A 23,209-nucleotide genomic window follows, 5' to 3' on the forward strand; every position below is an offset into this window, starting at 1 on the left:
ACGCCCCGGAGGCTTGGTGCTCTCCGTACTCGAACTGAGCCCTGGAGGCCAGCGAGGGGAACGCGGAGCCGTAATGAGGGAGGCTGAGCGGGGTGTAGGTGACGTGGGCGCCTGAGGAGGGAGAAGACGAGGCCTCAGCGTAGTGGCCCCCGGCCGCAGACTCGCTCTTGATCTGCGCCTTGGAGGGGTCTGAGGAGGACGGGGAGGCTTGAGGCTGCTGCTGCTGCTTGGAGAGCCACGCCGAGTGCCCGCTAGCGGCGGCCAGGGCATAGGCGTAAGACGAGGCAGAGGCCCCGGCCGCAGCGACCCCGGCTCCGCTCTGCGGGTGGCCATTCGGAGGAAGGTACTGGTCGAACTCGTTCACGTCGAACGGCTCAATGTTGGACATCACCTCGTGGCTGATCTCGCCGATGTCCATGGTGCCGAAATCGATGTGGGGTTTGGCGCCCGACGAGGACGGGCCACCGGAGGCCCCCTCAGCTCCCACCCCGAGGGCTCCCCTGGGCCCCACTGATCCTCCGGCCACTCCTGCTGCCCCCTCCCTCTTTGCATCCGACAGCTTCCCAGACTGGAGCTCTGTCTTTGGGGTGGTGGGGGGCGTGGGTGGGCTGTGACCCTGACCTATAGAGGGGAGAGGAGAAGGGACAACATGATCAGGTACAAAAAAACTTTTTTTCTTTATGTTCCCTCAAACATCTCCAGAAACGTGAGAATGTAAATGATGATGATTGTGTCCACAGTCCATACCAGCAGGATGGTGGTGATGATGGTGGTGGTGGTGCAGGTCGCCCAGGGGAGACCCAGCCCCGCCATTGTGCTCTAGGTGCAGGGTCTTGTAGTGTGACTGGGAGTGGCTGGCCTCCCCTTCCCCCTGGCTGTCAGACTCGCTAGCAGTAGCCAGTTTGCCGTTTTTACGTCTCCGGGGCTGGTACTTGTACTCCGGGTAGTCCTTCTTGTGCTGTTTCCTCAGCCTCTCCGCCTCCTCGATGAATGGCCTCTTGTCGCTCTCGTTCAGCAGCCTAGGGGGAGGGTGGGGGGGGGGGGGGGGGGGGGGGACAAGAAGCGATTTTAGTCTCACAGGCCCATCTGCATTAATGGGAATGTATTTTATTAGAATATGTCTGAAAATTGTAAATAGTGCCGCATTCAAGCTCAGAGGATAAGGATTGTAAAACTCGCAATGTAGCAACACATTATATTAAGGAAACACAACAAAAAAAAGCCCAACATTTCTGTTTCCATGTGTTTTCTTTGTTTAAAACCACCAGCTTGAGTCCAAATTTGCCCACTTTCTGCTTTTGAGTTCAGCATCTATGCCCCCACTTATCCTTGACGCACAGGCGACACAGGAAACGCGCCACTGCATGGCCACACTGTTCCTCTGTGGAACAACCAACCCCCATACAAACCTCCACAGTTTGCCCAGGGTCTTGCTGAGCTCCGCGTTGTGCAGGTGGGGGTACTGGTCGGCCAGCTTCCTCCTCGCCGCCTGCGCCCACACCATGAAGGCGTTCATGGGCCTCTTGACGTGGGGCTTGGCTTTGTTTCCGTTGTTGACGCGCACCGGCATCGGCACAAGTGTCCAGTCGTATCCATCAAGCACCTGACTGACCGCCTCCCTGATGCCGATCGGGAAGCGATCGTCAACTATCTCCGATTTGGCCGCGTCGCCTCCGTCCTCCTCGCTGCCGTCCGCGACGCAGAGCGAGGTGAGCTGCGGCGGCGGCCCGGTCAAAGGTGAATCCTGGCGGGTCGGCGCTCCGGGTTGAGTCGGTGACAGCGAGTGACCGTCGTCTGACCCTCCGGGACTCAGTTCCGCCTCGGACAGGCTGTGCTCCTCGCCGGACATCTTTTTTTTTAAACTTTCAACTAACGACTGGACAATCCGAGAAAGTAAAATTAGTTTCAGAGAGAGTCCAAACTTTTCTGCGTGATTGATTCGTTTTAATTGAATAAGATGTTTTGGAGGCTTCGATGATCCAAGTTATTGCTGACTCTTCTCAGGTAGAGCCATACTGCTGCGTTAAAGTGTCCAAATCCTTTCCACCGTCCGTCTCGGCAAAAGCAGTCACACCTAAAAAAAAAAAGAAACCAACATCAAGTATAATAGAAACAATTCAGTTCTAATTAAGTCCACAAAAAGGGAAACAATATCATTTAAATTGTCATATGAATCAAGCGCCGGTTCACTTTACTTAAGCTAAACAGGTTAGCGCATTAAATGTGACCAAATAACGGCACATCTAGCCGATAATAATAGCCTGGTAATGATAATGCTATTTGGACGAAAGAACCGCATCCATAAAAATGTATTTTCATCGAAGCCAAATTAACGCTAAACCTCTTCTAATAAGGAATAATGCGACTGGCACGCGGCCTAAATACTGATATGAAATATCCACTTTATCATATAAATGTAATGTTAAAAAAATTACATAACTTACCAATTTAGATGTCCAGTGGTTCGACATGGGAGTGTGTGTGGCTGACTGTAGAGCCGATGAATGGCTGCTCTGTGTGGCAACACCGGAGCTTAAAGAGCGCCTTGTGAGGAGGACTGGGAGAGAAAAAAAAAAAGTGATTGAAAGTGGAAAACATTCCCAGAGAGGCAGCATTCCAGCACACAGTCGGCCCCGCCTCCTCCCGGGCACCGCACGGCGCTCCGATTGGCCCTCTAATTACCTCGCCGCTCTCTGATTGGATGGGTGCAACGCACTGTTAATGCCCGTCTGTCCGTCACTGCAACATTTCCAACAGGGAAGAGGTGAGAGTTTTACATCGGAGTGGCTTAAATGACTCTACAGTGCGCCCATTTAGAAGCAGGAGAAGGCCAGCTTTGTTGGACGTGTTGACACGTTATATCAAACAAGTAAACAATCATGAGGAGAGTTATTGCCTCGTGTGGTCACGTTCCTCAAAAAAAAACAAAAAAAAACTGAAATTCAGCTCTGATTAAACCAAATTCACTTTGATCACACCTCACAACTTTGAGTTACAATCTTTATAGTGAAAATAAAATATTGTAAAACGCACCAGAGAGGCACAAGTTAAGTCAATGAATGGATCTTACTTTTCAAAGAAAATGTAGGCTAATAAATAAATAATCAGGTATGGTTACATTTTGGGGTTAGTGATCATTCATCTCGTCAGAAAGTCACTTATAATTATCCCATCATCAATATTCTCTATCTGACGCTATATTGCATGAAAACAGTATTATAATCTTTTAAAAATAAACCAAATAAACGTTTTCATCACGCAGCTCATGGAATGCAAACAAGATCAATTAGAATTACAATTGCGATTAATTAATGCAATTACAATTCCTATATATTATTGTTACAAATGCTATGATGGGAAAAGTGGGCCACATTCTGGCAAATTACCATAACACATATTCCCAAACGTGTGAAGTGTTCTAGAAAATGTATTCAGAAAATAAATGGTGATTTAACATTTCGACATCCTTGATCAGATGTGAACTACCAATCTCTACTGTAACATCTCATTGATCATGTATGGATTATATCGTTATGAATTACACACATTAAACGTGCTTATAGAAAAGTGTCTCACACTGACAGCGCTCAAAGCCAGATATCCAAAAAAAACTAAAGATGACGTTGCTCTCATTTTGAAATGTGATCAGAGACAATGTGGCTTTTTCAAAATAGTGTTTAAGGTATTTACAAAAAACTGAACACATGGCAACCAGTCTCTGTTTGACGCTCAACCACGCCCACTGCGGTGATGGCACACCTACAAATGAGTGAGTGACAGGTAAGATGGGGCAAGATTTTAGGATTTAAAAAAAAAATACTGGTTCCATCAAGTCAAAACACAAAGAGACGTTTAAATATTCATATTTTTGCCAAAGTGTCAGTGTTTTAGAAATCACCAGTTCAACTTTAAGGTTAATAAGCCGAAAGAATATACCTGAAATGCAGACGGATGTGGAATCAAATAAAATGAGAGAGAAATAATTTATAAATCATTAAATAAAAGTCATCAAGCTGAAAGAGATGAAGGCTGGAGACAAACAAACTATCTCCTGTAAAATATTTCCAAAAATGAAAAACAAAAATAAATACAAGTGTTTTTTTTATATAAATGTAATGACCTCACTGTCCTGTTTCTGCATGTGAAACAAGACTGTGGCGGGGAAAAAGTTGTTCGCTTGCGGGCCATGATTTGTGCCATTTAAGCGTGGCCTGATGGGAAGGAAGGGAATCGACTTCAGCAGCATCTGATGCGCACCCGGACACACGCGAATACACACACACACACACACACACACACACCAAATGAATGCAACAATAACCCCCTGTGTGTCCGTTGCCTCTCATGTTGAGCCTGACCTCTCGGTTTTCTCTCTCCCTCTCTCTCTCTCCGCTCTCTTTGCTCTCTTTGTCTCCATCTCAGGTGAATAGCAGCCATGTGATCAAACGCCCAAGCCTCTATCCATTAACCCTCGTAAATGAAGAAGAAGAAAAAAATGGGGGAACAAAAAGCAGTGTTGTGCTGCAAAACATGGAAAAAAATTGATAACAGAGAGCGATGTGTGCGTCTTTCTCCCCTTATGTCCGAGCATAGACACTAGTCGCGCACACACAGAAAAAGTAGACGGGCCGCGCGGATCTCCCTGTATTCTGCCGCTTTTCTTTTTGCGCTTCTCAGCGCTCGCTTGCGGCACCTGGATCTGGGCCTCGGAGGGTGCTGATGGTAGGGGGCTTGTGTTTGGGGATGATGGTGTTTGGTGGTGGTGGAGGAGGGAGGTGGCAGGGTGCGGTGGAGTGGGGTGGGGGGGTGAGGGTTGAGGGGGGGGGGGGGGGGGGGACACCTCCATGCTGCACCCCGCCGACCCAACTGGCACCACCGGGATCCTGCATGAGGCCCTCCGAGGCTCGTGAAGTGAGTGTTTATGTCTGCGCTGGTCGATACGAGGAGCGGTGATTTGTTTGTTTTTTATGCTGAGAAGCGTGTTCAAAAGTGTGCGCGTCGCTCTGCGGCTTGTTCGCTAGGTTTCGACAGACCGGAGGGCTGGAGCAAGCTGCGGTTTTACGGAGTGTTTAGTTAGTGCAGCTGCATGCCCCCCACCCCCACCCCCCACCCAGGGGGTCTGTCAGACGGAGCGAGACTTTTTTTTATTATTATCTCCAGTGTGTCTTTGCTGAACAAATTCATCGCAAAACGTAATAATTAAATATATATGGAGTTGTAAGATACATGCGTCTACTTATTAATAACGTTATCATCTTTGTCTTGCTGTGACAGTGACTTTGCACTGACATTATTCTGTGACATTGTTATTTTTGTCCCTTTTATTGACTAAATGATTCTTTAATTCTCCCGGAGGTCACTCTATTGTTGCTGTATAATTACTAATCTTTCATTTTATAATTACAGTGGTTCCGTTTCATATGAAACTAGTTTTGCTTTTGATGTTGGAAATGAAAGAACGCTTTTTGAAAGAAAAGAGATTTTATTTTTTTAAAGTTACAAACCTTTTTTTCTATAGTGAAAATAAATATTTTAAAATGAAAACAAATATGATGTAGCTTCTGTGTATGATGTGCAGGGCAAAACGTCCAGAAAAGAAAAACTGAGACAAAATAATCCCGAACCTCTTGGAAGCTTTAGTTTGCTCAAACGGACAGTCATGCCCTAAACGCAGTAAAACAAAATCAAGACCCTATAGTTATATAGGATTTTTCTGATATTATGTGTGGGTGTTTATGTATTATTAATGAAGATAATTTAGCTGACACTTCAGTTATAATCGAACAAACAGAAGAAGAAAAAATGGCCTTTAAAACAGTGTCTAAACATCCGTTTAATAAAATCCAATCCATTATGTTATTTTAATTCAATGTTATTTTACACGTAAACATCTAACATCTAACGAATGAAACGCAAGGAGAGAGGCCAACTTTTTATTTTTATCGTTTTCATCGTGCGGTCCATTTATTGATCACTTCTGATTTCGCTCGTCTCAACGGGCCTCAGATCGCCGCTCAACACTCACGTTTTATTTCCGTTGGGCAAAGACAAACCATGATTATTATCTGAAGATGCTAATTTTGATAACTACTGTATGTGGTTTCGTGATTTTTTTTGGCACTTCATTTGCCTGCAGGCCTTTTGTTCAGCCAAGAAAACAGGCCCGATCTTCCTCTAACACAGGCCCGAGCTGTGTCTCTAATTCTCACACGCTTGTCTTTAGAATATTTTATTTTCAAATGTTTTCATATTTTGTTTGCGCTTTTAAACAAATGGCCCGTTCTACTTTTCTATGTGTATTGGATATGTTCAGTGAAAATAATTTTTTGATGAAAACAAATATGAACTTCAGGCTTGAAACTGTCCTGAAATGAGTTAAGTGGATGTCAAACTCCTTCAGTTTTACCCGCAGTGCCTGTAGTGATTATCTCAGCACTGATTTAATATAAAGGCATAATCAACTAATGTTTTTATGTCATCACATTGATAACCTCGACATTCCTTCCTCTGGCACAGTTGAAAATCTTAGGCTTTAGTGAGACATTTTGGATCATCTTTGAATGACATCTTGGACATCTTTCTATCATTGAAGACTCCAATTCTTTTTTTTTTTTATGTACCATATTTGCAGGTTAGTTGTCACATCTTGGTGATCAAAATCTCAGAGCTAAAAAGCTCATAGTTTCCTCTTTAAAAAAAAAAAAAGATATGTAGCCAACTTGTTTTATAGGAACTGAAACAACTATTCCACCTGCAGCCAAATCTAAACAAAGAACCCCCCCCCCCCCCCCCCCCCCCCCCCCCCCCCCCCCCCCCCCCCCCCCCACCCCCCCCTACCCCTCTCCTGTTTGTCTCTTCTTGAAGCTCATTAATTTTTTTGCTCGGGACTCTGAGCCCGTTTATGTCCTGTGTGAGACTTTCATGGTAGCTGTAGCTTGTAACTTGTTAGAAAATAGAGCTCACATGGTCGCATCAGTCCCCGCGCTAACCTGCCATGTGACTGCTGTAATGGGCCTCTCCATGGTTGCGCCGACCACTGGGTCACAAGAAGCCCGTTTCCTGCGGCTCCTGGGGGGAGAGGATGGGAGGACGAGGTCTCATGATCAGCGAGGGGGGGGGGGGGGGGGGGGGGGGGGGGGGGGGGGGTCATAGAGTCAGCCTTCAGGTGCACGCTTAGTCATGGCCGTCCGTTGTTTTTTTTCACGTGTGTGACGGATGGGAGGGATGAGTTCTCGGCTCACTGAAGAATATATTTTTAATATTAGATCAGATAGAAATAATGAGGTGATCAGGTCATGAAGAAAGGACAAAGAGAGTAGAGGAGGAAAGAAAACGCCCTTTTTTCTTTTTTTTTTTTGCTTTGGCCTTAATACTTGAACATCCCCCGGGGGAAATTCCTGAAATCTGACGATGGATGGAGAGAAAAAGGCAAGAGAGATGCAGATTGTGTGTGTGTGTGTGTGTGAGAGAGGGATGCAGATAAGACAAGCGTGCACAGCGGTCAAATATTCCCATGCTGTGGGTCACATTCTGCATTAAACTGATGTATAATTGGTGGAAAGCATTCATTCCCGTGTCAATAGGCACATTTTGGGCCTGAAATGAATGCCGTCATTTGTTCCTAATGGTGGATCCGAAATCACCCGTCAGAAATGGCGAGGATTGGAGCTGGAGCATGTTTTTTTCTTTCTTTCTTGGCCCCAGATTTCATCACAAAATGGAAGGTGTGGAGTTTATCTGTGGAAACAAGGGCTTTTCTCATGCTTCGGTTTGTGTAAGACACTGCACGTGATTCATAAATGCCGTTTCCTCCCAGGGTTTGTGTGAAAAACAACAACAGAAAAACAGTTGAAGTCAGTGCTTTTTTTTTTCCAAGGGGAATTCCAGCTCTGCAACTAGACTATCAATAATACTGAGCCTCATGTGACTCAAATATTTTGACCCAGACTTTCACACTGTACTGTACATGTGATTAAGAAGCTCTCCTCCAGCTGATATCTGAGACCCGTGCTGTGATTTCACACGACATCCTCGATACAGGAGACGACGTTGTTGTTGCCCCCTGAGAGGACGTGTGTGTTGACAGCGGTCAGTGACGACCTGGTGTCATCCGAAGTCTTTAGAACGAACATGGGCTCTGTTGGGGGCTTCTATCAGATCCAGAGATGAGAAGTTTGGTGACCTGTTGAGGGGCTCAGAATCGTACTTTTATTTGGAAAGAAACGGGGGGATTTTACATCACACTAAGGGCTGCAGGTGTTTTCATGCAGACTCTGTAAGTGTTGATGATGCAGTGACACGCCATCCACAGGGATGAATAAAAAATGATTCTGCTATCTGACCCCTGTCACTCCTTTTCTTTTTTTCTTCCCATTTTCACCCAGTAAATTAGTGCAGCTGCACCACACTTAAATGGGTGCCCCTCTTTTTTTTCTCCCTCTGGGAGTGTATGTGACCGACCATGAATCCTCTCTTTGTGCTCCGTCTGCAGAGTTTCCCCTCCCTCTATAGTTTCTTGACTTGTCTGCCTCTTTTTTTTATTTGGGAGAAGAGGGGCTTCGGTTGCAAGGACGGCAGCACTGGTGAGGTGGTGGTGGTGGTGGCGACGGAGCGGGTAACTTGTTGGACCACATTCCTGTGCAGCTGTGGAGGCTGGTGCAGGGTGGGAGGGGGTTGGGGGGTGGAGGGCAGAGCAGGATCATCATTGCATTGCAGGGCATCATGAATGGCCTATTGTTCGAGTTTGCTGTGTCCGCATCTCTTCGGGAGAGAGAGAGACCAAGCAAAAACAAAAAAATAAACAAAGAGAGATGTAAGGAAGCGATTTGTGGTGCTGATGAGAAAGAGAGAAATAAAGCCAGAGAGAGTGTGTGTGTGTGTGTGTGTGTGTGTGTGTGTGTGTGTGTGTGTGTGTGTGAGAAACAAAAAAAATCAGAAATAGACTTCACATTTGGGCCTCTGACGCGCTCCCTCGCAGGGGGGATGTCGAGACTCAGAGTGTGACGGTGTTGATGAAGATGGCGATGATGGCGAAGTGCACAATGGTGGCATTCACATCGGGACTCTATGACGGTTTTGCCCCTCGGTCATACGTGCCAGCACGCCGTTTAGTCATGCATATATTTCGGCTGTTAGCCACACTTAAAATTCTCCCAACGTTGGAAATGTTTCCTCACTCGATTGTGAGAATATTGTGTTTCTGTCAGATTCACGTCACAAATGTGTTATTTTGTCCATATTCAGCTTCGTGAATGTGAGATTGGGCTGTTTAACGCGTGGAAACCTGATTATTGTACATTTTCAGATATTCCTGAGTTGTAATAACTTGTTGTCTTGCAACGTCTTGCCTGGATTTCTCTCTCGATTGCGAGAGTCTTTGTGGGACTTTTTCAATTTTTTAATATAATAGAATAAAGTGAAGTAAACAGAAGTCAAGTAAATTGGGACCATGTGAACCCAGCTGAACTCCCAGCTCTTCGATCAGTGTCCAACTGATGAGAAGCTGCAGACGGCTTCATCTATGACTTATATGGCGTTACACTATGGGCTGCAACCAACCAATATTCCCATAAATCTGCTGATTATTTTTTAGATTCATCTGATTGTCAAAAGACGGTGAGAACAATGCCCATCAAAACTTCCAGAGTCCAAGGTGACATCTTGAAATATCTTGTTTTGTTTGAGCAACAGTCCAACACCCAAAGAGATTTTGTTTGACGATAATATATGACAAAGAAAAGCAGATCCTCTCAGTAGACAAGCTAGAAAACGTATTTGTTTGCTTGAAAAATGGCTCAAATGCTTGATTGACTAATTCATTAATCAACTAACCTGTCTGAGGAGCTGGCATCACTAACCACGCCCCCCTTATTCTGGTACTCATGGTGAAGTCTTTGGTAGAAAACATTAAAGGTGCTATAACGACCCGTTCTCACTGCCAATATGTCAGATACCAATACTGAGTAAGTGCTCATTGGAGTCTGACAACCGACGCACGGAGGCATTCTTTAGTATGCGACGCAACGGGCTTACAACTAACTCTACATGAAGCACACTTGCGTCCTTATTACACGCTCAGAGCAACTGACGCATCATAGAGATTTCCCACAGCGTGCGGGTGGGACGGGGTGGTTGTAAAGGTCAAAGAAACACAGGACTCAAAATAAAAGTTGACGTTTTGTGACGTGAGTCATGTGAGTCATTAGTGTCGTTAGTCACGTGAATCTCTGGTCACATGAGTCGTTAGTCAGTTAAAGCCAACCACGCTTTTTTTCCTAAGTGGTTTTGTTACCTAAGCCTAACTTTCTGTGAAGATGGAAGTTTATTTTGAAAGTAACTATGTGAGTAACAAACATACAGTATATTGACACGTCGTCACTGACTCGTCCACAGCTGAGGCTAGAGGGGCACCAAGAGCATCATGGTTTAGACCGAGCGGCAGTGTTTTACGCATTTGAATGAGAATGTGTCAGATACACGAGATTGGGAGTATTTCTATTGCCTCTCAATGGCTCTCAACAGGCGACGGAGGAGCCGGCGACTCGCAGCTAACACTGCTAACACTGCTAACACTGCTAACACTGCTAACACTGCTAACAGCGCAAACTACGGAAACAGTGCTGGCAGAGCAAACCGTTTTTACCTGAATGGGGAACCGAAGGATGGGTGCTACGTTTCCGCAACAATATTTTTGCTTTACTTTGTTGGACTCTTAGATCTTCCGGATCTTTTTTTGTTTCATTTGTTTTCTCTTGATTTTCTAACTTTCATTTTCTTCTTCCTGTAAAGCACTTTGTGACTTCTGGTTTTAAAAAGCATCAAATTATTTATTGCTCCACTGTTATTAATGGTTCACCTGTCAACTGTACGCTCACCTCAAAGTTTAAGACGATTGTAAACATGGGAATAACTCTGATGTAACAGCTTATGGCATCATATTTGTCTGACTAACCGATCTAAAACCACAAATAAAGTGATGTATTTTATGAAAACAAAACATCTGTGTCTTGATTTTAAATAAACTTTGATATTCAATCAAAGGCCATAACTCAAGTATGGACTTTACGAGATCTTTTTCTATGTGTGTGTGTGTGTGAGAGAGAGAGAGAGAGAGAGAGAGAGAGAGAGAGAGAGCGAGAGAGAGAGAGAGAAAAAGAGCGAAAGAGCAAAAGAGAGAAAGTAGCGCAGACTCCCAATCATGAGTTCTTCTCGGAACATTTAATTAGTCTGTGTGAACGAAAGAGGGCGAGGGCCTGAGGGCTCTAAAGGAAAAGATGACTACATGAAAGGCTCTGTTGTTGTCAGAGCAGAGGGAGAGAGATAAAAGTCAACATGACAGAAAGATGGATGGGATGTTGGGCAGTAGAGAGTGAGAAATATGCAGATTTATGACTTTGCTCTGGGTTTTATTTTGTTGTATGTTTCTTGCGGACATGAATCCATAAGCGCAACCTAATTTATCTGTTGTGTGTCAATAGCAGACGAGTGTATACCACTTAGCTTGGAAAGGGAGGGATGGCCTGAACTCTCTCACACACACACACACACACACACACACACACACACACACACACACACACACACACACACACACACACACACACACACACACACACACACACAAACACACACACACACACACACACACACACACAAAGAGACAGGTGTTCAGGCTCACACATTCAGAGACAGAAAGGCTGGTGAGCAGATAGACGCATGCACAAGAGGAAAGAGTGCGATAATCAGAAGCACAGTCAGTTTAATGCGTTTGGCTTGGCTCGCGTCGGTCACATTACCAATACGAAACTTTGAAATCTTCATTAAAAAAGGTGCAAAACCTGAATTGAGGTTGAAAAACTGAAATGTTGTGATTAAATGTGAAATGTTGGTCATTAAAAAAAACAAAAAGCTGTGAATTCCAGTTAAGGATCGTGCTGCATAGCAGGGCGCCATGAAAGGCCTATTGTTCTCTTTGCTACGACGTCAGCCCAAGACAGAGACAGAGGAAAAGAAAATGGACAACGGCGAGATAAAGAAAGGCATTTTGAAACCATCGGTATTGCCCAAAATGTTGTGCACACAGCACACAGTAAATTGTGAAGAGACAGTTGACCTTAAATTGCACTTAGTGAAATTCAAAACAACAACAGCAAATTCAAAATTCATATTTAAAATGTAGCACATGGTTTCACCAAATCAGGACTGGATTTTGCCGTGCGGTCAAAAATGACTGCTAAATTGCAACATACAAGTACAAAACTGAAATGATAAAAAGTCTCAAAACAAGACTTTAAAACTGGGTCCCTCTTTGAGACAGAGTCTCTAAAGCAGGACTCACCTTGCAGAAATAGTTTGTCATTTTAATAATTTTTGGGGGAAAACGCACTGATTTGTTTTCCTTCCTGGCGTCACTTTCTAACGCACCGGGTGGCCCGGCGCACCGTTAACGGTGTGACTGTAAACAAAAACTTAGGTTTACACAACAAAACCACTTGGTTAGGTTCAGGAAAAACATCATGGTTGGGCTTAAAATAAGTACATAAACTGTAAAGTGCAAACAACATAAGTGGAAAACATGTCACAAAAATCGATAACGCAACTTCAAAATAACTCATGAGCACGGGCTGAAAAGTGTAAAAACGACACAGCCATTTTAAAAGCCTTTGTCCTGTTAATTGATATTCTGTTTCAGTGTCTTTACTTTTGAGCAGTTGCCTCCTTTGACCACTTGTAAATGCCTTGTACAAAATGTATCAATACTTATTAATAATAATAATATTAATAGCAATAACAGTGAAACATTATCTGTTAAAAGTAATGTATTTAGGTAAAAGTACAAAAGTATTTGTGTCAAAAAATACTTAAAATCTCCAAAAGTAAAAGTAGCCTACTCATTATGCAGAATCACACATTGTATCACTTGATAATAATTATTGATGCATTAATGTGTGCATCACTTTAATGTTGCAGCTATAGTTGATTTATATATTTTTGGATTATTCATCTAAATCCGCAAGGTAACTAAAATTATCAAATATATGTAGCCGAGTAGAAGTGCAAAGTGGCATAGAATGGAAATACTCAAGTAAAGTACAAGTGTCTCATTTACTTGAGTAAATTAACTAAGCTACTTCCCACCACTGGAGAAATAAAGGGAGACAGAGGAGGGCTGACTTGCAACAAAGATTCCCAGACTCAAGCCAGGGATGTTGTGTTTGCTTTAATATTTTGATTAACTTATAGTTTAGCTGTTGAAATGTGTCTGACTGTGCCGATGTCAGCTTGTGATAGAAATACTAACTAGACGAGGACGAATAGACAGAAGCAGACAGACAGACAGACAGACAGACAGACAGACAGACAGACAAAAGTATCCAGAAGATGTTTGCCCTGTGGTGCTTCCCAGCCTGGATCAGTCGGGCCTCCTCTGCTGAGCTGAGCTGTGTCGAGCAGCACACAATGCTCCTCTGTCCCCTGCTTCACAGCTCCACAACACACAACAGCTCATTATGGAACCAGAGATCCCCCGGCCACGGCTCCCGGTGCCTAAATACTGTCCCCTGCTGAGCACACACACTCTGGTCGCACAGCCCCGAGGCCACAAACAGCCAGTGGGGCCGAGAGAGGCCACTGCAGATACACAGGGCGTCACACACATGAAAGCCCGCGCACACACTCACACACTTAACCTACACGAGGATGAACACACACCACCTTATTAGGAAAGATCCAAGTCGGCTATTAGAAGTCTTAACAGAGGTCGCAGAGGTCACCCAGCTGCTCTGCCTCGCAGACGCTGATGACAGGGGGGGGGGGTGCGGTGCGGTTAATTAACCAGCATCAGAAAACTGCCAGGGAGAGAAGGATGGGGTGACAGCAGGGAGATAGGCAGATTGACGGCAGGGGAAGTGACTTGTTTGAGTGGCCAGGAGACGATATCTAAACGCATCAAAGATTAGGGAGCTTCCCTTCCGACTGTTTACGGATCGAACCAAAAAGTGGTCACCAGGTTCGGTCATGTGAGGGGTTGTAAAGACGCAAGACAGCAAAAAAAAGCAGCAGGGGGGGGATTAGAGCATGACATCACTCTAATTATCAATCATGTTAATGAGGAACAGTGGCTCAGAGGTTTGCACTGTCACCTCTCAGCAGCACAGACATAGAGTACCAAAGACACTGGCCTCAGATCTGGATCTTGGTCTCCCTGTGTGCTCCTGAATAGTTTGACTGGACTCATTTCTCTACAGGGGATTTAAGCATAGGTTCAAGTTTCCTTTTACCTATAAAGCAAAACCTTTTCTATGAACATTACTGAAAATCTAAACGAATATGGGTTCCTCTCCACCACTGTATCAAAGTGGTTATCAAAATTACATTTTGATATTGTTTGAAACAAAGCAGTGTCTTCTAACTTCTAGGAGCCATAAGAGATAAAACTATACATACATACATGCATACACATATTATTCATTATATACATATACATATACATATTGTGACCCCTTGAAGAGGATTTGACCCGCAGGTTGGGAACTACTGTCCTAAAGTACTAAAAGTGCCCATTAACCGTAAAAATCCCAGAGAAATGGTTTAATTTTGATATCAGTCATTTTTAAACACTCTTATTTAGGTAAAATAACCAAAACAAACCCACAGAGAGAACAGTGATCAATACAATTGCGTCACACTTTGGTCTGTTACTCACTGTGTTATCACGGTTCAACCACATGGGGGAGCTTGTTCAACAGCCAGAAACACTCTGGTCTCCGCATTACAGTTAGATGGACTTCAGTGCCTCCTGATGGTGTTTCTTCCCTCTTATTCCTCCCAAAGCCTTAATCGCCGTCTACCCAGTTTGTCTGTGTGTTAGAGACTGCAGTGTTTGTTCTTGTTTACATTGACGTGCTTCGGCGCCCCAGGGCAGTTGTGTCCAACTTCCTTTCACGTACAGTGGACAGGGCACACTACAGAAATCCGCTTCACTACATTTTGCATATTGTGTTGGTCATGGTTGTGTGTGTGTGGGGGGGGTCACTTCCCAGCACCAACAAGGAGAAATAATATCCATGTATAAGTGTTGCCTTTCATCAACTGTCATCAGAGTCTGATTCAAATGTTGCTAAATTGTGTTTACGTAGGACCCCTGTACTTCTAGTGAGAAGCAGATTGAGAAGGTTTTCAGGGCCCTTTTAAGGTGTGTTCAGACCGAAAGCAATGTGAATTTTTGTCTTTTGCTAAAATGTTTACTACGAGACTGTGTTTATTTGCCCCAAAGAGCCATTGTACCAACTGTACAGATGTTAGCTGTAAGCTAGCTAGCAAAACGAGAAAAAGATACTTACTCCTCAAGTGCACTGCGCTTATGAAGCAGATTCATGAAGCAGCAGGATGCGTATATTTGCTCAACTTGAAACATGTTCAACACACGTGGATGGGCTGCCCTATGCGAATACGTGTCCAATCGTGACTTTCCACAATCGTTTGGTGCACAACTGCCTCTAAAATTGTCTTTGTGTTCTGTTTGAAGACAGTTAAAACTAGATTTTGACACAAGAAACGAAGTTGATATTGTACATAAGTGGCGCAGGTTCCCTGACAAGTTACCAAAAGAGTCTACAGCCATGTGAGGCTTTGAGCTAAATGCTAACGTCAGCATGCTAACATGCTCACAGTAACAATGCTAATGTTTAATGGATGGGCCATAATGTTTGCCATGCTCACCATCATAGTTTAGTGTGTTAGCATTTGCTAATTAGCACAAAACACGAAGTATCACTTAGGCTGATGGGAAGGTCATTAGTTTTGCAGATCTTTGGTCAGAGTTACACCAAAATATTGGACAATTCAAATGTTTGACCTGATGAGTAGTAAACATAAAGAATGCGGAAAGTTATCAGAATCTATCCTGAGGATGAACTTTATGATTGTCATGACAGACAATCTATCCAATATTTTTTAAGATATTTTAGTCTGGATCAAAGTGGTAGACCGACCGACCGACACGACTGACTGAATTTGCCATCCGTTGAGCAGCTAGCTTGGCTAAAAACCAGGCAGCAACCTCCCATTCTGAAAAGTGAAGCCAATGCGGAAGTGCCTTAAACTTGCAATCCTTTTAATGGCTCCCCTGGTTGTAAATAGATTTCTGATTGATTGGCAACAGCCAAAAACTATGATGACGACGGCTGAAATGCCGAACTCTGGGGCCTCAAGGCAGTTGTCTGCTTTGAACCATTGGTAATCCAACCATGCTTTTAGAGACAAAGTGCAGCCATCTATGTTTGAATCCAAAGTCAAGACAAATACGATTTGTGTGATCTTGTCTATTCAGAAACAGGTGGTAATCATCATGGCTGGACTGTTGAAACATTGAGGGGATGTGCAATAGAGACTCAACAGAGACAATTCAAGCATTAACATGTAGACTGTTGTTTATTAGGTGCTTTATTCATACAAACCATAACGCTGTTGCAAAGTGTTTGTATCTATTGATACAAGTAAGAATAAAGTGCTTGTTCTTCAACTGCACATGTTGGATTAACTTTTCATGGCCCTTTTGAAGTGATTAGAATAATGGAGGAAAAGGCTTATTTATCTAATGTGAAAAGTAACAGAACTCAAGCAGGAAGACAGAAGTTCAAAATACTGAAATATTTTATTTTTTACACAGAGAAAATAAGTCTGTTGAAGTTTGGCATGTGTCATGCCTCCTTTGAAATACATGGATTTTTCTCTCATAGCATTTATGTATATGATGCATAATCATTTCAAAATTAAAACAAAATCATATCATATTTACAAAAGCTCAATGGAAATCAAGAACAAAAAAACTTGACTGTAGATCATACACTGTCATATTGACTGAAACAAGAAAGCAATACAGTTTTCAAGATACCTCATGATTTGAGAGAAATACCCGGTCGCCATGTTCAAAAGAAGATGAGCTGTGCGTTGTTTAGATGCTGATGTTACAACTGAAAGTGTAATACCTGGAAACAGAGCAAGTTATGATCGAAAGCCGAGTGGATTTTGTGACAGCTGCAAAAAATCTTTTATGTTCAAACTAGTTCAATACTTTGGTTGGATGCACACAGATCAAGAGAGGACACAAATGGATGGGCCGTCATTACCATTGATTAAACTCCTGACTCTCTGCTGATGTATAAAGGTAGGGTGGGCTGTAGTCTGTCAAGGCTGATCTGATTCTCTGAGTCCAGAACGCACAGCATCTCCACCTTCTGCTCCTCCACAAATGTCTCTTTGAATCCCAAGTGAATGTCATCCCTTATCTTTACCTCTCTGTCACTTCTTACGTTCAGACTCCCCGCCTCCTCTTTCACATCCTCCTCGTCGTCCCCGCAGCACAAGGCCACCTCGTTCTCGTAGCAGAAAGCGCTGGGGGAGTGAGGGCCCAGGATGTGGCGGGCTGCCCTCTGGGCAAATGGCGATGGAGACCGGGAGTAACTCGAGCTGGAGGATGAGGACTGCCCGCCACGACCCATCATCTGGTTTAGTTCCCTGGCACTGCAGTGAGGCGTCGATGGCACTTCGTAGGACTTATGGAAGCGGGAGTAGTCCACCTGGTAGCGGTGACCCTTCTCAAAGACCACCGGTTCAAAGCGGTGACCCCACAGGATCTCCTTGGACAAGTAGGAGCTGCGGGCCTGAGTGGTCATAGCTGTGGCCTCCACCATCCCCTCCAGGATGACCACGATCTCAAAGTCTTCCTTGAGCAGGTCGTTGCGGCTCAGGTTATACAGAGGACTGTTCTTGTTGATCTCGTGGACCACCACCAGCGGTGACACCAGAAACAGCCGGTCCAGCCCGTCGTCATAGCCGACATCAATGTCCGTTTGCTCCAAAGGGAGGTACTCGCCCTCCGCCGTCACGTGCGGCTTAATGAGCTGAGCGCGAACATGTGCTTCAACAATGTGGCTCTTGCGCATGTTGCCCATGCGCCACATGAGGCACAGCTTGCCATCTCGCAGAGCGATGACGGCATTGTGCGAGAACAGCAAGGTCTGCGCCCGCTTCTTGGGGCGCACCATCTTTGCCATGATGGTGCCGATCATGAAGGAGTCAATAATGCAGCCCACGATGGACTGGACCACCACAGTCACCACAGCGGCTGGGCACTCTTCGGTGACACACCGGAAACCGTATCCAATGGTGGTCTGGGTCTCTATGGAGAAGAGGAAGGCCCCAATGAAACCCTGGATGTGGAGAATACATGGCCGCCATTCGTCTTTTCCGTCCCCTACGTTGTTTCGAGGATCCCCTTCCTTCACGGGTAAGCGAAAGCTAAAGTCTCCGTGAATGAGCGCCACCCCCCAGAAGATCACACCAAACAGCAGCCAAGACAGAAGGAAGGTGGTGGTGAAAATGAGCAGCAGATAGCGCCAGCGTATGTCCACGCAGGTGGTGAAAATGTCAGCCAGGTAGCGCCGTGGCTTATCTTCCATGTTGTTGAACACCACGTTGCACTGGCCGTTCTTTCTCACAAAGCGGCTGCGCAGGCGGCCGGTGCCCAGATCCAGGCCCAGACGACATGAAGGTGAAGCACGGCAGCTTTTGTGGATGATGGGCTCATTTGTTACTCTCAAAGACAAAGCCCCTCTTGCCTCATCACCTCCTGGACACTCTCCTCCTCCTCCTTCTTCAGCCCGCATGCAGGCCCCCGACAGCGCCTGCTGAGTCAGAGGACTGTGACCGTTGTGGAGGCCCAAGCTGGAGATCTTCAGGGCATCTTCGTCTGTGGAAACGATGCTGTATCTGGACAAACAGAGGGGAGAACATTTGTTCAGGGGAATTGGCATCTTATAAAGCTCGGAAAGTCTCCGTTCTATAAGTATGATAGCAAATACAATATACAGACCTGTGGCTGCTTAGCTTACATACTTGTCCATATTTTCAAACAGTTTTCACATTTTACGTAACAAGAGAAAAGGTGTGAGCCGCTAACATTAGCCTAAACTCTGAAAAATGCCAGGATTGGCTTGCATACAGTAGGGAAATACTACACAGTGGATGTATTAGTGGTGAAAGGTTTTTCTTTTTTTTCTTTTTTTTATAAATACACTGTTTAATTCATTCTTTATGCTTTTGCTCTTGTGCTTTTGGTTTTGAAACAAATACACTACCCTCCAAACTCGTTAAATGTAGAGTATCTCTACTACAGCTCCATGCACACTCCTTCAACATGTGAAGAAATCCAAAGCTTGCCAGACCTGCATTGCCCAGTTATTGTTGCTAAGCGATTGCCAACAGTTAGTTGGATTATTTTGGTGCCCTTTCCTTATACGTCACATTTAATAAAGGGTTTATCAATTGTAACGAATGACTTTCTTACTGGTTTAACCATTTACTTTATTTTGTATCCATCAGTTATAAGTCGTTATCTAGAACAACCTTTAGGTTGACAGGCTGTAAAAAATCTCATGCTGTATAAAAAGTCACGCCATCAATAAATCCTCATGATTAATACGCAAGCAAGTTTGAAAGCTATAAATCTTGATATGCTATGTATGAAATGTAATAAACTATCACAGTTACACAAACTAATAAACTCAATAAAGGGTCATGGGTTTCTCAACAAAAATGAGTGAGTCATCTGCATGCAAATATAAATGTTATGTATACAGGGTTTCTATAATAATCCATCAAGTCTGCAGGTTTAAATGTTCTAATAGTTTATAAATGTGTTGTTCAGATGCCCTGTAGCCATGTTCCATAAGGAGGTAAAATGATCTATTTGAGGGTCCACCCGATAGTGTCCATCTTTCACTACCTGGCAACCCAAATGTTGTTCTAAATATTGACTTATAATTGAGCTATTAGGTAACAGTTAAGAATAAAATAAGCCCTTTATTAAGGGTGACTTATAAAAGCAGTACACATATGTTTAATATCTGTAATTTTGAGGTGGCAGCAGTAATTGGTGATTTTTGAGGGTGATAGGGAACAAAAATATCCAAAACTTTCTTTTTCTTTTCTTCAATAAAACAGTTGTGGGCACTGACACAGTTCTATTCCCCATCGTCTCTTACCTATTGACTCGCACCGCTCCCATGGCACCGGTGATCATCAGGCTGTGTCTGCGAGGGCAGTAATGTAGGTTGGGGCGGGCAGTTCCAACCATTAAAGTACTGTTGCTGGACAGGGAGGCAGTATGAGCTCAGGTGCTTCTCGCATTTGTTGTCAGTGCTGCCTTCTCATGATACGTTTTCTGTGAACAAAGAACATTTGATTAATCATCAGAATGGTGAACTTAAGTACATTTAACATGTAGCACTTTTAGCTAAATGCTAACATAAACATGCTAACGTGCTCCGAATGACATTGTTAACATGCTACTGTTTACTGTGGCAAATAGTGTTTACTATGATTAGCACGCTAACATGCTAAACAGACGTGGTCATGGTAACATCTGGTAATTAGCAGCAGTACAGCTGAGGCTGATGGGAATGACTTTATTTTTGCAAGACTTTGGTCATAGTTTTGGACAAATTGAAAATTTGACCGAAGCCAACTTTCATGGCAGATCATCAAACAGTTGTTGAGATATTTCAGACTAAAAGCAGGGGATCAAGCGACATTGCCATCCATAGTGCCACGTCGCGAGCGTTACTAAAAATCAGAAGAATCAAACATCTCTCTGTGCAAATTTTGGCCTCGCTCAAATGCACGGAGCAGACCAGACAGTTTTTGGTGATGAAAGCTTATTGATTAGGTACTTGCTAGTGGTTAGCCTTAGGGACCTTCATGGCCAACCAGGGGTGGAAAACCAGACAGGCAGTGGAAGGGACAAAGGTCTAAAAAAGAGATGAATCAGTGGTAAGCTACTGTTAGAGGAACAATTGATCTGCTGTTTGGCCTGATGACAAGGTTGAAGGGTGATTTTGCTCGGCTTATTATGTCAGCAAGCTGGGAACCAAGAGAACCAAAAAGCGCTGGGTTGCATAACCAATAGAAGGCCAATCGCACGCAACACGAAACGGCAGCAGCAGTTGTTGTTGTTGTTGATGTTTTATGGTACCCGAATCCTTTCGGCTGATATAAGTAAATTAGTTGACAATAAAAGGTAGTAATAGATTGTCTTGCGGTTTAAAAGCCTTTGTTCAATATCACTGTCAATAACAAGTACACGCAAACAGAAACACACTCACACACACAAACACGTACAGATTTTGATGGGATTTGTTGTCATGTAATGTGGGCCGTGTGTGTGTGTGTGTGTGTGTGACGCTTCAAGACTCTTTTTCCTCTTACACCAAGGACAGATGTTACGAACTGGCTGCTGATTGGCTGGATGAAGAGTGATTGTCGACTGGATAATCCCAAAAGGGCAGATTATTGCGTCAGCTCGATAACTCCCACAGCTGGAGGAGTGAGTCCTCTACGTGAAGTCCCAACCTTTTCTCACAGAGTCCTTAAAGACGACTGCCAATACGCCAATACGGTCACCGCGTAGGTCAGTGTCAGTGCCAGCAGCATCATGAGCGGGATCAGGACAGAACAACACAGTTCACAAGCCAGTCTGCTTGAGTGAAAGACGTCATTATTGTGGTGTAGTTCCGCTGAATTTATTTTGGTGAAGTTACTATTGGTGAGGAGAACCCCATCATTTTTTTACATCAGCATCGGTTGTTTTTTACATGTTGGTGTTGTTTCTAATGTTCCATGTGTTTGTTTTTATTTCCGTGTCATGACACACATTTGGTCCATTCCACATGGAATTAAAAGACACAGCTATTTATTAAAAATATATACCATGCCTCTTTTTTTTAATTATAAATTGTTACATTGGAAAGGTTTGGTCAATAAAGTTGCATTGCATTGTGTGATTTTATTACATTTTTCTGAGAATAATTCAGCGGTACTTCTGAAGAATGATACTTGTGTTCCATCATTAGAATCATGCAAAGCTGACTGTATATCGTGTTCAGTTGTTGTTGAAATGACAGAGATGTGAGTGGACTGTTCTTTTGCCGACCTGTTGATAATGTAATGCAGCAGTGTGTGGGGAAAGTGTTGTTGCCATGATGACCATCAGGTTTATAGTGGAACAGAATTTTATACAAAACACCAAGACAAAGCCATCCACACTCGACGTCCACTAACTGGTTCTGCTTTTGGGCGCACGTGGACATGAAGTCCTAAAAATGCTCTGCTGTCATCTCCATGACAACTGAACAAATTCCATCCAGACTAAAAGCTATCGAGTGATCCTCGAGTCAAGGCTGTTTTAAAATGATGTCAAAAACTCTCAAGATAAAAATGATGGGCTTTGTGTGTGTGTGTGTGTGTGTGTGTGTGTGTGTGTGTGTGTGTGTGTGTGTGTGTGTGTGTGTGTGTGTGTGTGTGTGTGTGTGTGTGTGTGTGTTCTGTGATGGTTTATCATGTGAGACAACTTGAGAGGAGGAGGATGAGGAGGTGGTAAACTTACCGAGGAGAGGAGAGGAGAGGAGAGGAGAGGAGGAGTAAATAAGCCCTGGACCAGTGAGTAGGATTCAGTGGAATTCATAGGCAGAAATGGTATATATGTTTTCATGTTTTCATCAGTGTATAATCACCAGAAACTAGTTCTTATTTTTTATATTTTAAACTATCATTGTGTTTTTGTTTGTGCCTAAATTGAGCCTTTTATATGGGAGCGATCATCTTTATGGAGTCCACCATGTTTCTACAGCAGCCCAGAACGGACAAACCAAACACTGGCTCTAGGTACAGCCTTTTGTGTTTTTACATAAAACAAGTCAATCACTGTGTAGCCTCACCCTAAATCCTACCCTGCTTTATGATCTATTTGACTCTAAATGGATCATAATTTATTAAATGAACATAAGTAATAAATCAAGTGAGAAGTACAGTCGGGTTGTTTTCTCATTTTTCACTTTTATACAATCAGACTTATTTTTGCAATCAGAGGAGTCGCCCCCTGATGGCCATTAGAAAGAATGCAAGTTTAAGGCACTTCCTCATCGGCTTCAATTTTCAGACGCAGAGGTTGCTGCCTGGTCTTTATTTAGTTGGTGTAACAATCTGCAACCTCACCGCTAGATGCCACTAAATCCTACATGTTGCTCTCGTAAATTAGCCACCTACACTCATAAAGAAGCACCAAAACATGCAGTAAACCACAGCTGTCTACAAATACTGATTATTATTACTACGCAGTGTGTCGAAGGCTCTGACGTAGCTCTTATCCAGG

The 23,209-nt window shown here is 43.8% G+C and overlaps 2 protein-coding genes across 2 annotated transcripts in view; both read right to left on the minus strand.

Moving 5' to 3' along the window:
* The window catches only part of LOC306695851 (transcription factor SOX-10-like), a gene marked incomplete at its 5' end in the record, with an annotated part of 3,350 nt that extends 1,501 nt beyond the window's left edge, over window positions 1–1,849 (minus strand). The window contains 3 exons of the mRNA XM_079159265.1: window positions 1–621; window positions 748–1,019; window positions 1,410–1,849. The exon at window positions 1–621 is cut by the window's left edge and continues 1,501 nt beyond it. Coding sequence (XP_079015391.1) covers window positions 1–621; window positions 748–1,019; window positions 1,410–1,849 — 1,333 coding nt within the window. The remainder of the gene's footprint in view (window positions 622–747; window positions 1,020–1,409) is intronic.
* A 15,286-nt stretch (window positions 1,850–17,135) lies between these two features.
* LOC306695598 (ATP-sensitive inward rectifier potassium channel 12-like) lies at window positions 17,136–20,137 on the minus strand (the record flags this gene model as incomplete). The annotated part of the gene is made up of 2 exons (XM_079158885.1): window positions 17,136–18,771; window positions 20,046–20,137. 2 exons carry the CDS (start codon window positions 20,135–20,137, stop codon window positions 17,136–17,138), a joined length of 1,728 nt encoding a protein of 575 aa, XP_079015011.1.
* Between the last annotated feature and the right edge of the window lie 3,072 nt (window positions 20,138–23,209).

Source organism: Pholis gunnellus (assembly GCF_910591455.1).
Source record: "Pholis gunnellus genome assembly, chromosome: 5".
Taxonomy (NCBI): Eukaryota; Metazoa; Chordata; class Actinopteri; order Perciformes; family Pholidae; genus Pholis; species Pholis gunnellus.